At 35.0% G+C, this 19689-nt stretch overlaps 1 protein-coding gene across 3 annotated transcripts in view; it reads right to left on the bottom strand.

Annotated features, from left to right (window-relative positions):
• VPS13B (vacuolar protein sorting 13 homolog B) overlaps window positions 1-19689 on the bottom strand; it is an 804491-nt gene that overhangs the window by 659510 nt on the left and 125292 nt on the right. For all 3 annotated transcript variants that reach the window (XM_007457167.1, XM_007457166.1, XM_007457168.1), the window contains exon 17: window positions 5837-6018. In XM_007457167.1, the coding sequence (XP_007457229.1) occupies window positions 5837-6018 (182 nt within the window). The remainder of the gene's footprint in view (window positions 1-5836; window positions 6019-19689) is intronic.

Below are 19689 nucleotides of genomic sequence, written 5' to 3'. Positions count from 1 at the left end.
GCTTGCTGAATGGATACAAATATAAGAGCCATATATATGCTGTCTACAAGAGACCCACTTCCGAACTAGGGACATATACACACTGAAAGTGAGGAGATGAAAAAAGATATTCCATGCAAATGGTAATCAAAAGAAAGCTGGAACGGGTTGCCCTGGTGGCACAGTGGTTGAGAGTCCACCTCCCGATGCAGGGGACATGGGTTCGTGCCTCGGTCCAGGAAGTTCCCACATGGAGTGGCTGGATCCCGTGAGCCATGGCCACTGATGCTGCGCGTCCAGAGCCAGTGCTCCACAATGGGAGAGGCCATAACAGTGAGAGGCCCACATACCACAAAAAAAAAAAAAAAAAAAAGCTGGAAGACCAATACTCATATCAGATAAAATAGACTTTAAAATAAAGAATGTGGGCTTCCCTGGTGGCGCAGTGGTTGGGAATCCGCCTGCCACGCAGGGGACGTGGGTTCATGCCCCGGTCCGGGACGATCCCACATGCCGCAGAGCGGCTGGGCCCGTGGGCCATGGCTGCTGAGCCTGCGCATCCGGAGCCTGTGCTCCACAACGGGAGAGGCCACAGCAGTGAGAGCCCTGAGTACCACAAAAAAATAAATAAATAAATAAATTAAATAAAGAATGTTACCAGAGACAAGGAAGGACACTACATAATGATCAAGGGATTGATCCAAGAGGAACATACAGCAATTATAAATATATATGCACCCAACATAGGAGCACTTCAATACATAAAGCAACTGCTAACAGCTATAAAAGAGGAAATGGACAGTAACTCAGTAATAGTGGGGGACTTTAACACCTCTCTTACACCAATGGACAGATCATCCAAAATGAAAATAAATAAGGAAACAGAAGCTTAAAGTGACACAACAGACCACATAGCTTTAACTGATATTTATAGGACATTCCATCTAAAAACAGCAGATTACACTTTCTTCTCAACTGCGCATGGAACATTCTCCAGGATAGATCACATCTTGGCTCACAAATCAGGCCACAGTAAATTTAAGAAAATTGAAATCATATCAAGCATCTTTTCTGACCACAACGCTATGAGATTAGAAATAAATTACAGGGGAAAAAACGTAAAAAGCACAAACACACGCAGGCTAAACAATACGTTACTAAGTAACCAATAGTTCACTGAAGAAATCAAAGAGGAAATCAAAAATTACCTAGGGACAAATGACAATGTAAACATGATGACCCAAAACCTATGGGATGCAGCAAAAGCTTTGCTAAGAGGGAAGTTTACAGCTATACAACCCTACCTCAAGAAACAAGAAAAATCTCAAACAAACAATCTAAACTTACCTCTAAAGGAACTAGAAAAAGAAGAACAAACAACACCCAAAGTTAGCAGAAGGAAAGAAATCATAAAGATCAGAGCAGAAATAAATGAAATACAAAGAAAACAATAGCAAACATGAATAAAACTAAAACCAAGTTCTTTGAGAAGATTAACAAAATTGATAAACCATTAGCCAGACTCATCAAGAAAAAGAGGGAGAGGACTCAAATCAATAAAATGAGAAATAAAAAAGGAGAAGTTACAACAGACACCACAGAAATACAAAGCATTCTAAGGGACTACTACAAGCAACTCTATGCCAATAAAATGGACAACCCGGAAGAAATGGACAAATTCTTAGAAAGGTATAGTCTTCCAAGACTGAACCAGGAAGAAATAGAAAATACAAACAGACCAATCACAAGGAATGAAATTGAAACTGTGATTGAAAATCTCCCAACAAGCAAAAGTCCAGGACCAGATGGCTTCACAGGTGAATTCTATCAAACATTTAGAGAAGAGCTAACACCCATCCTTCTGAAACTCTTCCAAAAAACTGAGGAGGAAGGAACATTCCCAAACTCATTCTATGAGGCCACCATCACCCTGATACCAAAACCAGACAAAGATACTACAAAAAAAGAAAATTAAAGACCAATATCACTGATGTAATATAGATGCAAAAATCCTCAACAAAATACTAGCAAACAGAATCCAACAACACATTAAAACGATCATACACCATGATCAAGTGGGATTTATCCCAGGGATGCAAGGATCCTTCAAAATACACAAATCAATCAATGTGATACACCATATTAACAAATTGAAGAATAAAAACCATATGATCATCTCAAGAGATGCAGAAAAAGCTTCTGACAATATTCAACACCGAGTTATGATAAAAACTGTCCAGAAAGTGGGCATACAGGTATCCTACCCCAACATAATAAAGGCCATATATGACAAACCCACAGCAAACATCATTCTCAATGGTGAAAAACTGAAAGCATTTGCTCTAAGATCAGGAACAAGACAAGGATGTCCACTCTCGCCACTATTATTCAACATAGTTTTGGAAGTCCTAGCCATGGCAATCAGAGAAGAAAAAGAAATAAAACAAATACAAATTGGAAAAGAAGAAGTAAAACTGTCACTGTTTACAGATGACTTGATACTATACATAGAGAATCCTAATAATGCTAGAAGAAAACTATGAGAGCTAATCAATGAATTTTGTAAAGTTGCAGGATACAAAATTAATGCACAGAAATCTCTTTCATTTCTATACACTAATGATGAAAAATCTGAAAGAGAAATTAAGGAAACACTCCCATTTACCATGGCAACAATAATAATTAAAATACCTAGGAATAAACCTACCTAGGGAGACAAAAGACCTGTATGCAGAAAACTATAAGACACTGATGAAAGAAATTAAAGATGATACCAACAGATGGAGAGATATACCATGTTCTTGGATTGGAAGAATCAATACTGTGAACAAGACTATACTACCTAAAGCAATCTACAGACTCAATGCAATCCCTATCAAATTACGAATCGCATTTTTTACAGAACTAGAACAAAAAATCTTAAAATTTGTATGGAGACACAGAAGACCCCAAATAGCCAAAGCAGTCTTGAGGGCAAAAAACGCGGCTGGAGGAATCACACTCCCTGACTTCAGACTATACTATAAAGCTACAGTAATCAAGACAATATGGTACTGGCACAAAAACAGAAACATAGATCAATGGAACAGGATAGAAAGCCTAGATGTAAACCCACACATCTATGGTCAACTAATATACAACAAAGGAGGCAAGGATATACAATGAAGAAAAGACAGTCTCTTCAATAAGTGGTGCTGGGAAAACTGGACAGCTACATGTAAAAGAATGAAATTGGAACACTTCCTTACACAAAAATACACTCAAAATGGATTAGAGAGCTAAATGTAAGACTGGACACTATAAAACTCTTGGAAGAAAAAATAGGAAGAACACTCTTTGACATAAATCACAGCAAGATCTTTTTTGACCCACCTCCTAGTGTAATGGAAATAAAAACAAAAATAAACAAATGGGACCTAATGAGACTTCAAAGCTTTTGCACAGCAAAGGAAACCATAAACAAGATGAAAAGACAACCCTCAGAATGGGAGAAAATATTTGCAAACGAATCAACGGACAAATAATTAATCTCCAAAATATATAAACAGCTCATGCAGCTCAATATTAAAAAAAACAAGCAACCCAATCCAAAAATGGGCACGAGATCTAAATAGACATTTCTCCAAAGAAGATATACAGATGGCCAAGAAGCACATGCAAAGCTGCTCAACATCACTAATTATTAGAGAAATGCAAATCAAAACTACAATGAGGTATCACCTCACACCAGTTAGAATGGGCATCATCAGAAAATCTACAAACAACAAATGCTGGAGAGGGTGTGGAGAAAAGGGAACCCTTTTGCACTGTTGGTGAGAATGTAAATTGATACAGCCACTATGGCGAACAGTATGGAGGTTCCTTAAAAAACTAAAAATAGAATTACCATATGATCCAGTAATGCCATACTGGGCATATACCCAGAGAAAACCATAATTCAAAAAGACACCCCAATGTTCATTGCAGCACTATGTACAATAGTCAGGTCATGCAAGCAACCTAAATGCCCATCGACAGACGAATGGATAAAGAAGATGTGGTACATGTATACAATGGAATATTACTCAGCCATATAAAGGAACGAAATTGGGTCATTTGTTGAGACGTGGATGGATCTAGAGACTGTCATACAGAGTGAAGAAAGTCAGAAAGAGAAAAACAAATATCATATATTAACACATATATGTGGAAACTAGAAAAGTGGTACAGATGAACCAGTTTGCAGGGCACAAGTTGAGACACAGATGTAGACAACACACGTATGGACACCAAGGGTGGAAAGCTGCGGGGGGGTGGGGGTGGGGGTGTGATGAATTGGGCAATTGGGATTGACATGTATACACTTATGTGTATAAAATGGATGACTAATAAGAACCTGCTGTATAAAAAAAATATATTAAAATTTAAAAATTAAAAAAATAATAATAATTCAATAGGAGTATACAAATTCCAAACAAGTGTAAAGAGGATATTAAGAAATAATAGCAATTTTTTAAAAAGTAGTGTAGCTAAATCAGTATAAAAGGAAACAAAACAGTAACAAGATAGAAACAAAGACCAAAAAAAACTATAGTCACAAGTATAAATGGATTGAATTTACTAGCTAAAAGGCAAATTAGAAAACTTGATCTATAATATCTAGTTATACGTTATTTCCAGAACATATACCTAAAGATAAAAACACATAGGTTTTAAGTAAAGAATGAAAAAGGAATTACATCAAATACCAACCAAACAAAAGCTAATTGTAACGTTAATATAGTTACATAAAATAAAGAAAAAATAGATGTGTCAAAAGACTCTCTAAGGAATAGACTCACTACATTTAATAAAAGAATCAATTAAAAAAGAGAACATAAATATGTGTGACCTTAGGAGTATATGTTTATACACACATAAGATCTGCATACTATTTCAGGGTATTCACAGAATTCGAAGCCCTTTCATGAGCCCCATTTAAGAACTTCTAAACAAATGAAACATTTGCCCCATCCTTTCCTTATAGAATCCTAAAAACCTGTTCCAAAACAACTGTACAATTTTACATTAGGCAATGGCTATACCAAATGAAAAGGCTCTAATTAAAACGCATTTTTTAAGAATTTATAAGATATTCCCCATAGTAAGGTCTAAACTTAAAACCTTAGAAAGCATCATATAACAACAAAACCAGTTTTATTTTAATAAAAAAATGAAGTATAAGATAAAAATGTTATCATTTTAAGCATGATTGCACTTAATAAAAATATATCCTTTTTGTGTCACTGCAAAAGTAACATTATTTTGAGCTGAAACAACTAAAAGAAGCAAGCCTTCTGCAATTTTTCTTGTTTATCTACAAAGTGAGTGATAAGATGAAGCTAATATACTGGCATCAAAGCAGATTTTTAATTTCCCATAGTTAACTCATTCATTCAGGGTGTAAGACTAATATTTTCCACATTAAAAAAATTAACTTGCTTATGAATTGCTTAAGTACTATAATTAAGAATTTTATTCCACTCTACCAGCATAATCAAACATATTGTATTTATACTTGACTTGGTTATCATTTCAAACATATAGACTGATCCCCTCCAAAGTTATCCAAGTAAGGCCAAAGGATGAATTGTACAAGGAGCTGGTGAAAAATAATCTCTTGCAACTACAAAATATATCCACAAGTTGGTGGCAGAGAACAAAACTGAATGGCTTAACTCATATCTTGGATTTTACACAGGAGCTGTAACAATCTGCTTTCATAGAAATACACTACAATTTAAGTTGATCATGCTATACACATGAATTTGAATGATAAAATATTAGTCACCTCTAATAAGAGTTTTCCATAAGCTTGTCAAGAAGAGTGTGTTCTTACCTATAGTTTGGAAAACTTCATTCATCAAAGCTTCATTCACTGCTGAAGAGCTGACATTTCCAATATGAGACCAACTTTGATAAACTGCTTGCAGCAGAAGTGTCTGTGCTCTTGTAGCTTGAACTGTGAGATTTGGAAGTTCAAATATACCTTCAGTTATAGCAATCTGAGATCTTTTGGTCCTGCATAAGAAAATACAAAGCATAACAAACAATATATTCAATAACATTTATAAACAACACCATATAAAGTAAATTAGGATGCAAGGGAAGAAAAGGTATACACAGAAATTATTTAATTAGAATTAAATCAAAGAGATACATAATTCTACTAACTTTAAATATGTTTCACTATTTCAGAACCTCTAACAATAATAAAAAATAAAAACTAGAATAATGTCCACACACATTCATACACATATATTCAGCTCAAGCATTATACTTTTTAAATCAAGTCAATCATCAAAAATAACAGTGAAAATAATACTAATTAACACTTAAAATAGGATTTACTAGCAGATCTGCCTTATTCCCTTTTTTAAATTTGTTTTTTATACACTTTTGAAAGGTTAAATTCCAATTACAGTTATTACAAAATATTGGCTATATTCCCCATGCTGTACAATACATCCTTGAACCTATTTTACATCCAATAGTTTGTACCTCCCCCTCTCCCCACTGGTGACCACTACTTTGTTCTCTATATCTGTGAGTCTGCTTCTTTTCTGTTATATTCACTAGTTTGTTGTATTTTTTAGATTCCACATATAAATGATATCATACAGTATTTGTCTTTGTCTGACTTACTTCACTTAGCATAACGTCCTCCAAGTTGATCCATGTTGCTGCAAATGGCAAAATTTCATTCTTTTTTACAGCTGAGTAGTATTCCAGTGTGTGTGTGTGTGTGTGTGTGTGTGTGTGTGTGTGTGTGTGTGTACGCACCACATTTTCTTTATCCATTCCTCTGTAGATGGACACTTATATTGTTTCCATATCTTGGTGACTGTAAATAATGCTGCTTATGAACACTGGGGTGCACATATCTTTTCATATTAGTGTTTTTATTTTTTTGGATATATACCCAGGAGTGGAACTGCTGGGTCATACGGTAGTTCTAGTTTTAGCCTTTTGAGAAATCTCCACACTGTTTTCCACAGTGGCTGCACCAATTTACATCTACAAAAACAAGTCTCAATAAAATTAAAAGGACTGAAATCAGAGTATATGTGCTGATCACAATGGAATTAAACTATAAACTAATAAAAGAAAGGTATCTGCAAAATCCTCAAATATTTAGAAATTAAAAATATAAAATACAATTAAGAACATAGTAGATAAAATTCAGAAAGTCACATAAGATAAAACTTTTGAAAAAGTATAAAATGATTTTAGAAAAGGACACTGATATGGATGACAGAAAAGGACAATATACATAATCAGTGTTCCTGGAGAAAAGAGCAGATAAAGAAAAAAATTCTATGGGCACTCATTCCAATAAATGTAACATGGAGGAACCAGTCCTTCTTCAGAACTTCCCTTGTTTTATACTATCCTCCCACCTGTCCACTAGAGACTAGTAAAAACAATTAGCGTATGTGCACTATTTAACCATATGAAGAATATAAAGCAATTTCAAGCAAAAGCCCTGTACAGTTGAGATACTGACAGAGTCTCATGTCAACTGGTTACCTTTGTATTTTCCAGGTATACTTTTAATTTCAGTCATCTTTCAAGTCAATGGGCTCCTTTTCTAGCCATTGCTACTGCAGCTGAGAACCACCTTGCTAATAAACCTAATATCCTTCAAAGTGAAGACTGGATTTTTACTTTGCAGTTCCTAGGTCTATAAAAAAATGAGCTATAATGTTGCTGTGACTTTGACTGTTTAGGTCTCAGATTAGGCCTAGTTGGTCTTCAAGCTTCATTTTAAAGCTGTTCTCTAGAAAATCTATAAAATCAGCATATACTTATTAATTGCCTATTCTGTAGCAGTCATGGACTAGCTACCTAGGAAGTATCTTAGCCATTTTACAACATCAATGAACAAAACAGAAAATTAAAATCCCAATGTCCTCATAGTTTATATTCTAATGGGGACAGGAAACAAATTAAAAAGTTGATCAATATAAGTAAACAAATGATATAAGGAAGTTAGAAGAGAAATGCTCTTGGAAACAGAAAAAGAGAATGGAAAAACAGAGCATGGAATAGGAACTACTGAAGAGGGAGCAATTTCATATATGGTGGGTAGATCATATTAAAAGGATAGGTTTAATTCCAAGTAAGACATGAGCAGACTTGAAGGAGGTAAGTGACAGTTGTGTGGGTATCTCTGGAGAGTGATTCAGGCAGATGAACAGTCTGTGAAAAGGTCCTGAGGTAGGACTGAACCTGGCAAGTCCAAGCAATGGCAAGGAAGGCAGTGTGGTTGCAGCAGTTTGATAATAACCTAATTCACTAATTAAGTTGGTTTTCCATGGTTTTTATCCATAAGAAATACCTGAATAGGCTTTACACAGCCATTCATCTGAGACTGCATCGAAGTCTGACTCCATAGGGTTCACTTTCCTTGAATTTACTTTTATTTTTAAATCTCTTTAACCTCATCTTCAAAGTTTTTCATTTAAGGTACTAGAAGTAGGACATGAAATTTTTAAAATATCAATTCCAATTCTGGCTAAATCACTTATTTGTTTCATGTTTTTAGGAAAAAGATATATATAACTTCTCTGAGCTTCACTTCCCTCTTTAAAAGGCAAGTATAATTATCCCTGCCCAATCTACCACAGATGTCTATAGTGAAAATCAATTACATTTAATATTTAAAGCTTAACAGATACAAGGCTCTTTGCTAGGAACTGAAGATACAGGCACTATCTTTACACTCAAAGAATTCAGAATCTAGTTGTGAGACAAGTAAACCAGTAATTATAATTTAACATAATGAGTGCTATAACAATGTTATGTACAGGTTCCTGTGAGATACACTGAAATGGTTGAGGAAAAAATGCAGGTGTTATATTTAGAAATGACCCATAAACATGAAAAGACTCTTAAGCCTCACCAGTAAAAAGGGAAATTCAAACTAAAACAATGTATGACTCTTTTAACCTCTCAGATTAGCAAGACCTCTCACTCTAACTCATCTTCTAGGAATCTATCTGAAAAGAATTTTCACACGAGCCTGCAAGAATACTTACACAAAGACAGTGTTTGCAGCATTATTTAAAATAGCCTAAACCTGAGAAAATCTCATCATTGAATAAACTGACACATTGACTTGATGCAAAACTATTCAGATATTTAAAAGAATGAAGTTAGACGAACCTACTGATATGAAAGGATATGCTGAAATATGGTAAAAATGTATGTAGTTGCATTATGATATGGTTCCATGTAATGGCAGGAAGTGGTGGGTTACCCACACATAAAAGTATGCCTGCATGTGTTTGTATGTTGAGATAAAAAATTCTGGATAGAATTATTGATAATATTCATTGCTGGAAGATGATAACAGAGGATGACTTTATGTGATCTTTTCCCTCTTTTCCCTATATAAATGTCTCTATGGTTTTGCTTGGTCCTTTGAGAAATATATATCATTATTTTTTCAAAAGAATTTAAGAGGGGGCTTCCCTCCACTGTGGCCAACCACTGTGGCACAGTGGTTGAGAATCTGCCTGCTAATGCAGGGGACAGGGTTCAAGCCCTGGTCTGGGAGGATCCCACATGCCACGGAGCAACTAGGCTCGTGAGCCCCAACTACCGAGCCTGCGCGTCTGGAGCCTGGGCTCCACAACAAGAGAGGCCGCGATAGTGAGAGGCCCGCGCACCGCGATGAAGAGTGGCCCCCACTTGCCACACTAGAGAAAGCCCTCGCACAGAAACGAAGACCCAACACAGCAAAAATTAATTAATTAAAAGCTTGAAAAAATTCAAAAAAAAAGAATTTAAGAAACTGCAATACTTCAAGAATGGACTATAGAAATCACAAACTATGTCAAAATGAACTAATTTCATAAAACATTTTTAAAATGTGAAGGTAAGATATGAGCATTATCAATGTACCAAACTACCTCCGCTCCCTGCTCCGACACTGAATTATCAAATGATTTCTTACCTTCTCATAGACATAAACTTCACTTTTAAGTCAGACAAAGAAAGACAAATATCATATGATATCATTTACATATGGAATCTAAAAAAATGATACAAATGAACTTATTTACAAGACAGAAATAGACTCAGAGATAGAAAACAAACTTATGGTTCCCAAAGGGGAAAGGGGGGGATAAATTAGGAATTTAGGATTAACAGATACACACTACTATATATAAAATAAACAACAAGGACCTATTGTATAGCACAGGGAACTATATTCAACATCTTGTAATAACCTATAATGGAAAAAAATTTGAAAGAGAATATATATACACACACACACATATTATACAACTGAATCACTATGCTGAACCACTGTAAATCAACTATACTTCAATTAAAAACATTTTTAAATTAAAACAAAAAGAAATAAACTTCACTTAAAACCTCCAAAAGAGGAATTGTATCAACGAAGACAGTAGAGTAAGGTATACCAAAAGTCTGTCCCTCCATAAAAGCAACACAAAAGCTGGCAAAAACTGTCAAAAATCAACTTTTTCAGAACTCTAGAAACCAACAAAGCCTGCAACAAACACGGGAACACGTAATAAAAATAAAGTAAAATTCTTAAAAAATTTTTAAACAGCTCAATCTCAGTAGGAACAGTGAACTTTGTGGTATTTTTATTTACCCATGTTACATCCCCTGGCCCCCAGGCTCAGCAGTGGTAGCAAATAGCCCTTATCCCCAGTACGACCTGTACTTCTTGATAAACTGTTACTTGACGTCTCTGTATTCCTAAAAGGTATAAATATTTGTAGGATCTCAATGTCAAGTCAGTGGAAGAGCTCTGGTACTTCTTGGTCTCATATGCATGGTTGAAAAATTAACAGCCATGACTGCCAGATTTATTAACAAATAATAAATTTATGAATTAAAAAAAAGAAATTGTGGTTGTTCGTTCTGACCTGTCTGGTGGCACCTAGAGGACCAACTCAAAGAGCCTGCTTTCTCTATCTTAATTCAGAACTCTCCCAATACTAAAACAACTACCCAGGAGCATTTGTAGAAAGCATTTACAGGCAAATGTACTGCAATAGTCCTTGCTGCCTGGAATAATAGATAGACAAGACAAGGGGGAAAAAAAGAGACTAACCAAAATCTTAGAAAGGCTGGGAAATTATGCTTTCAGAAATAAAAACACTGAAAAGCTCAGACACCTTCCTGGGAATACGGAAGGCCACACACATGCTAAGCACTGTGCACTTGCAGAGAAAAGACAAGAGAAAGGCCTTAAGCTCTCACTTCTGGCTGACTTTCAGGGTATGCACAACAAGAAAAGGTGGCAGAATTGAAAACTGCCTGGTTGAGCTTTGAAGACATTCCTTAGAAGAAACCATGGAGGCCACATGGCAGTGGGATGAAATATTCAAAGTTCTGAAAGAAAGAACTGTCGATTAATAATTGTAATTCCGGGGCTTCCCTGGTGGCACAGTGGTTAAGAATCCACCTGCCAATGCAGGAGACACAGGTTCGAGCCCTGGTCCGGGAAGATCCCACATTCCGTGCAGCAACTAAGCCCATGCGTCACAACTACTGAGCCTGCGCTCTACAGCCCACGAACCACAACTACTGAAGCCCATGTGCCACAACTACTGAAGCCCGTGCACCTAGAGCCCGTGCTCTGCAGCAAGAAAAGCCACCGCGACGAGAAGCCGGTGCACCGCAACAAAGTGTAGCCCCAGCTCGCCACAGCTAGAGAAAGGCCACGCACAGCAACAAAGACCCAATGCAGCCAAATATAAATAAATAAATAAATTTATTTATTTATTTTAAAAATAATAATTATTATAATTCCGACTTAACTATTCTTCAAAAATAAAGTAGAAATCTCCCAAGAAAGGAAAGTCCAGGATCAAAAGGCTTCACTTGTGAATTCTACCAACATTTAAAGAAGAAAAAAATACCAATACTCTTCAACTTTTTGCAAAAAAGAAGAACAGAAGGGAATCCTTCCCAATTTCTTCTATAACATCAGTATTACCCAGGTACCAAAGCCAGACAAAAACAACACAAGAAAACTACACATCGATATCCCTTGTGAACATAAATGCAAAATCCTCAGTAAAATACCAGTAAATGAAATTTGGAAGAAGATTAAAAGCATTATACACCATGACAACTGAAATTTATCCCAGAAATAAAAGAATGGCTCAAGAACCCAATGCAATACATCATATTTATAGAAAGAAGAGGGGAGAAAACATGTCCGTATCAACTGACACAGAAAAAGTACTTGACAAAATCCAATACTCTTTCATAATATTAAAACACTCAACACACTAAAGTGAACTTCCTCAATATGATATAGGACATTTACGAAAAACACACAACTAACATCATACTTAGTGGTGAAAGGCTGAAAGCTTTCTCTCCAAGATCAGGAAGAAGTTAAATATTTTTCTCTTGCCATTCTATTCAACATTGCAGTAAAGGTTCCAGCCACGAAACCAGGCAAAAAACATTTTTAAGGCATTCAGATTGTAAAAAAAGAAGTAAAACTATCACTACTCACAGATGACATGATCTCACACCTTGAAAACTACACACACACTCACTCACACACACACACCAATGAATGGAGCTAAAAACAAGTTCAACTAAGTTCCAAGATACAAGGTAACTACATGGAAATCAGTTTTATACCCATATACACTTAAAATGAACAATCTGACAAGGAAATTAAGAAAACAATTCCATTTATAATAGCAACAAAAAGAATAAAATACTTAGGAATAAGTATTTCACCAAAGAAGTGTAAGACTTTTACATTGAAAACTACAAAGCGTTGTTGAAGGAAATTAAAGAAGGGATTAAATAAATGGAAAGACATCCCATGTTTATTGATCAGAAAAGTTTATACTGTTAAGATGACAGTACTCTCCAAATTCAGCTATAGGTTCAATACAATCCCTATCAAGATCCCATCTATTTTGAATAAATGATTAAACTAATCCTAAACTAATTAAATTCATATGGATTTACAAGGAATCTTGAATAGTCAAAACAATCCTGAAAAAGAAAAACAAAGTTGGAAGACTCATGCTTCCCAATTTCAAAACTTACTACAAAGGTACAGCAATCAAATACACATATAAATATAAATCAGTGCACTAGAGCTGAGAGTCTAGAAATAAACCCATACATCTATGATCAATGGACTTCTGACAAATGGTCAAGGCCAATAAGTGGGGAATGAACAGTCTTTTTAACAAATGGTTTTAGAACAACTGCATATTGAAATACGAAAGAATGAACTTAGACCCCTACCTCACACCATATACCAAAATTAACTCAAAATTTATCAAAAAGCTAAAACCATAAAATCTTAGAAGAAACATAAGTGTAATCTTCACAATCTTGGATTAAAGAACAATTTCTTAAATATGATACCAAAAACAAAAGCAACAAAAGGAAAAACAAATAAATGGGACCTCATCAAAATTTTAAACTTTTGTGTATCAAAGGAAACTACCCAGAAAGTGAAAACACAACACACAAAATGACAAAAAACATCTGCAAATCATATATCTACGAAGGGTCTGGAATATGCAAAGAATTCCCACAACTCAACAGCAAAAAGATATACAGCCCAATTAAAAAATGCACATAAACAGTCATTTCGCCAAAGAAGTTACACAAATGGCCAATAAGCACTTAAAAAAATGCTCAACATCATTAGGGAAATGAAAAGCAATACCACAAAGAGATACCACTTCACACCCACTAAGACAGACATAATAGGAGAAGAAAGAAAAAAAAAAAGCAGAAAATAATGAGTCTTGGCAAGGATGGGGAGTAATTGGAACCTTCATACATTGGAGGTAGACGTATACAACAGTACAACCACTGTGTGTAACAATTTGGCAGTTCATCAAAAAGGTAAATATAGCAATTATATTGTTAGGTATATACCCAAGAGAACTGAAAATGTTGTTCATATTGGAGCTCATATATGCATGTTCATAGAAGCATTATTCTTATTAGCCAAAAAGTAGAAACAACCCAAACTTGCAACTGATAAATGGATAAACAGAATGTGGTATATCACTATAAAGTAGTTATTATTTGGCCATATAAAGTAATGAAGTACTGATACATGCCACAACACGGAGAAACCTTGAAAACACACTAAGTAAAAGAAGCTAGACAGAAAATGCCACATATTGTATGCGGCATTCTCCATCCAGAATCACGGATAGAGTCAGGGTTTTCTTTTTGGAGTTTTGAAAATGCTCTGGAGTTAGATGGTGATGATGACTGCACAACAATGTGAATATACTAAAAACCAATGAATCGTACAGTTTAAAATAATTATAATAGTAAATTTATGCTATGTGGATTTTACCTCAATTAAAATTTATAACCTCCCTGAAGTATTCAGAACTCTGTTCCTAGAAACACTGGTCCAAGCAACTAACAACTGCCCTTTCTTACTCGAAAATAACAAAATAAAAACAAAACCCTGGGATCACCTGTCTCTCTTAGTTAGCATGCCTCATAATTTAAATATACAGTTACACATTAACACATCTACCACCCTGTCCATACAGCTCTCAAATATTTAATAGCAATATGTGGCTCTTCCTAGATTTACCGTTCAATCCACAAGCCTGGTCACATTTTGCCACAAAATCAAAGGATTGTAATAAATAGACAAGGAAATAAATATGCACTGAAGGGACTTCCCTGGCGGTCCAGTGGTTAAGACTCCACGCTTCCAAGCAGGGGGCGTGGGTTAGATCCCTGGTCAGGGAACTAAGATCCTACATGCTATACAGTGGGGCCAAAAATCTTTTTTTAAATCTTTTTAAATAAATTTTTTAAATGCACTGAATAGAAGATTCCTTAAACCAAGCAGGTAAGATAACAGAGATCAGGTGAGGCAGGAGAAAAAACAATAGAATCTAATTCATAAATTTATATTTCATTATTATTACTGGTTCCTTTTGCTTTTCTAACATTGTGGCCATTCTTTATGTCACTTTCTTGTCTTTTATTACAGGTTTAAAAATTGAGTGGTGGTTCTCTTTCTACTATGTTCTCAAATTTCTGTTCAAAATTCTTGACCAAAACAAAAACAAAAGCACAACAGTTTACCAGTAGTGATACTAAGTAAACAGAACAGACATTTGGAAACCTACAATATAAAAATGTATAATTAATCTAGCCACTCTATCTTTAGCCAGATATTCCGTGGTGTTTAGGAAGTCCTATGGTGTAGCAAGAGCCATGTTCTTGTAACTACAGCAATAATTATTTATAAGGCAAAATTACAGTCAGGATTCTTTTCACAAGTGGGTCTTTACTTATTTCATAAAAACTTCAGCTACTGTATATGGTACTCTTTCAAGCCATCAAATGTCACATAAAATGATTCCCAACTGGATAACACAGACTTGAATAAAAACTTAAACATATGCAAATTCAAAAAGATTAATTTATTCTACATTTTAATACTGCCCAAGAGTAGGGGACAGTTCTCTCCTTCAGGTTCAATTTAATTTAACATGAAAGGAAATAACTCACTTTACAAAAGCCAGAATTCAACAATAAACAAGTAAATTATAGCATACATGTATGGTATGGTTTTGTGGTTTGTTTTATTTTCCAGCTATAACTGACTGAAAATAAAAGTACATTTTATTATACTTCTGTTTAATATTCCAGTAGCATTTGCACTAAAATAAACCATTTATAAATGATTTGGCAATAGATGGTAGATTATAGAATGTACCTGCTAGTATAACAATATCAATGAAGAGGGGTTTTTTCCTCTTTTGTTTTTGTCAATTCTGAGATATTTCCAACAGGTTAACTAATACAGAAAATAATAAACACCCATGTATCCATTTCATCAAACCATACCATCATACTGTATTTGCCTCAGAAATTTTTAATCAATAGCTTTTACAACTTTAAGCTATTTGGGGGGATCATTAAAAAGTCAATGAAAATAAACAATAAAAGTATAATTTTCCTTGTGATTTATATCACTACAAATTTATTTAAACTCGGCTTAAAATAAAACAGCTCAATAAAATTCATACTAAAATTATCTAACAACTTCTGGACTTACCTCATGTTTTTGAAATATCACTAAACCTACATTTTAAGTTAAGTTGGTGAAAATAAAATAATTTATTTAACAAATGCCTATTTCACATATCCAGAAGTCCTAGTCTGAACATATGTTCATATTACAGAATAGGTTTAAAAAACTATCAATTCAAACTTTACTCTCTAGGGAAAAATAAATCCTAATGTAACTAGCAGGATAAACAACTCATTAAAACTCAACTTGGACAAACTCCAGGATAAATTTAAGGAAACAGAAACAAGTAGGTCTTCATTGTGTAGTAACAAAGACTGAAAATGAATATGCCCTAATTAACAAACACTTTAAAAGATTCTGTCTGTTCCATTTGCTGAGAAGTTACAATAGGGAGCTGACAAAAGTTTTGGACCAATCTGGCACTGCTATAAAAAAAATTCTCCTTTTGAAATTTTAAATAAAAAACATGGAAGTCATTCTTATTACTCGATGCAAAGGAATTAACTTAAACAATCCATTCACACTCACAGCAGTACTGTAAAATTTTTGCTATACATACACTTCAGGAACAACCATCCATTCTTTTAAAATCAACACACCTCACAGCAACTGAAAGACTATCCTCAGCAACAGCTGGATCTGAAGATTTATACAGAGTCCCCAAATGCAAGGTCTGAATGTACAAATTGGTTCCAAAAATGTATTTTTGTTATTACTCATATCCTGTACAGTAAAATAAGATTAGATCACTTTTTCCAAAAAAAATGAGTACAAAACTCACTAACTCAACTGAGAAATGAAAGCAGTTTAAAAAACTAAGAAATGTGTATTTAGTTCTGCACACAACGACTCTTCAACTTACACAATATATCAATAGTTTTTTTTTTTTTTAGCAGTACGTGGGCCTCCCACTACTGTGGCCTCTCCCGTTGTGGAGCACAGGCTCCGGACGCGCAGGCTCAGCGGCCATGGCTCAGGGGCCCAGCCGCTCCGCAGCATGTGGGATCTTCCCGGACCGGGGCACGAACCCGTGTCCCCTGCATTGGCAGGCAGACTCTCAACCACTGCGCCACCAGGGAAGTCCTACAGCCTGCTTTTTATGACTAAGCAACATGTCCTAGTGATCAAGATCTTTGTACATCAGTCCATATTCTTCCACATTGGTCTCTTTAATGCATGCTTCACATTTTGCTGTCTGAATCAAGATTTACATTCATAGGCAGTGTATCAGTGTATTGCTTTCTTAACATCCCTACAAGTATTAACTGTTATATTTACTTAATTATGATAATTTTAGCATTTGTAAATAGCTGTAAAATACAAATTATATCCTGCTGTGTTGAGACTTGAAAATATTTTATCATTTTTCAAATTTCTGAAGTCAATATTTGAACTTAAGTATTAGATAACAAATTGACAGAAAAATGAGAAGTAAAATTTGTCTATCACCAAAATAAAAATATAATGAATGCCTTGATTATTATAATACATAAAGTTCAAAATCTTACAATGAACTACAGGTGGTAGCAAACAAACTAAATACAAAAGGAGGAAAATGTTATCTCTTCATTAATCTCATCATCTCCCAGACAAGTTATTCAATATAGACAGTTCGTCTACTTAAGTAAAAATGTTTACTCAGGAAAAGAGAGAGAGAGGAAGTGTGTTCATGCAATATATCTTATATATGTAATTAAAAACATTCAAATATTACCTTAAGAATTCTGATTAGGGAAATCACTAAAATTTTAGTTCAATTTCAGTAATTAATTAAAGTCATTGGTTTTTGCTTTGGCCAAGAGCACATTTTACATATATTACTTAAGTAAAAAGAAGACTAACTTGGTTGTCAAAAGAGCATACAATCTAAAATCTAATCAATCAGACAACCAAAAAGCACAAAAATGGCTGAAAAAATTACCAACTGCATGTCAGTAAGTATTTACTTGTGCTTTCCATAGTTTCAAGGTTTTGAAGATAAATGTCCTCCATAGAAAAAGAGATCATCCTTACTGAACTTAATGTAAAAAGAATGGAAAAAGCTATTAAATAATCACAAAAAACAGTGTAAAAATCACTTCTATGAAAACTACAGTGAAAAATATGCCATTAAAGAAAATATTAGGGGGACTTTCCTGGTGGCGTAGTGGTTAAGAATCCGTCCGCCAATGCAGGGGACATGGGTTCGAGCCCTGGTCCAGGAAGTTCCCACATGCCGCAGAGCAACTAAGCCCGTGCGCCACAACTACTGAGCCTGCCCTCTAGAGCCTACGAGCCACAACTACTGGGCCCACGTGCCACAAATATTGAAGCCTGCGGGCCTAGAGCCCGGGCTCTGCAACAAGAGAAGCCACCCACAATAAGAAGCCCATGCACCGCAACCAAGAGTAGGCCCCGCTCGCCGCAACTACAGAGAGCCTGCACACAGCAACGAAGACACAACACAGCCAAAAATAAAAATAAATAAAATAAATTTTTTTAAAAAAGAAGAATATATTAGGAAGATGTGATCTAGTCAGAGAAAATATCAATTGGACCAATATCTGAGGAGTAAGTAAAAATTATTTAGGCTATTGATTACTGAGACAATATGGTGAAAGACTTGGTTGAAAAAGAAACAATGAAAAAGGCAAGGAGGTGGGAGGGGATAGAGAGAAAGATACTCAGATGAATCTAGACAGCCAAGAAGGGGCTAGACCATGGAGGACATCACTGAAAGTTTTAAAGATCTTAATCTTTACCACAAAAGCTATGAGAAGCAAAGTATTTTAGGCAGGAGAAGGACATAATTAGGGAAAGCAAAGACCATATCTTACTCATAATGGGACTCCAAGGCCTATGACACAACAATTCTCACATGATAGTTACCAAAAAATTATTTTTAAAACAAACAAATGACTAATTAACCAGTTGAAACTTAAAAAGTGCTAAGTATTAACAAATTCATCTAGGAAACTGGAAATATTTTTTTAAGTTATAAATCATAATGAAGAATACAATCAAACCTATTATCAAGAACTTGCTAATAGCTACCAACAGGCTATTAATGGCTCCAACACCAACACTAAACTAGACCTCTGGAACAACTAAAACAAGTGATTTCATCTTTCTCGGTCCACAGTATCATCTTCCCTAATCCTCCATTTCCATATCTATAAAAGAGATAATAATACCTGACTTGTTTATTCCAAAGGTTGGTTGTGAGGTTCAAATAAATCACTGTATGTAGTGGAATAAGTACAAAATGCTACACAAGAGTATTACAATGCTGTTCTTAGAGATTTTCTTCTTCTACTAACTATGCACTGTATGATCTTTTGAGCACAGGGACCTCCAATGATTATTTGTTCCTATATTTCAAGTTAGTATATTAAAAGAGTTTAAATCATCAAACACAGAAAAGAAATTCAGAGGCAATTATTAAAAACAAAAACAACCCTTAGACTAAATTTAGTGATTTCTAACCAAGACATTTCTCTTTTAATAAATACACTGTATACTAACAACTTAGAATTCTTTTGAATATACTCAAGTTTCAGTTCCAAAAAAATAATGAAACACAGATGTATTTAAAAGTTATTGTCGGGCTTCCCTGGTGGCGCAGTGGTTGAGACTCCGCCTGCCGATGCAGGGGA

The sequence above is a fragment of the Lipotes vexillifer genome, unplaced genomic scaffold, assembly GCF_000442215.2.
Source record: "Lipotes vexillifer unplaced genomic scaffold, Lipotes_vexillifer_v1.1 scaffold376, whole genome shotgun sequence".
In the NCBI taxonomy this organism is placed as follows: domain Eukaryota; kingdom Metazoa; phylum Chordata; class Mammalia; order Artiodactyla; family Lipotidae; genus Lipotes; species Lipotes vexillifer.
This window is presented reverse-complemented; position numbering and strand designations above follow the sequence as displayed.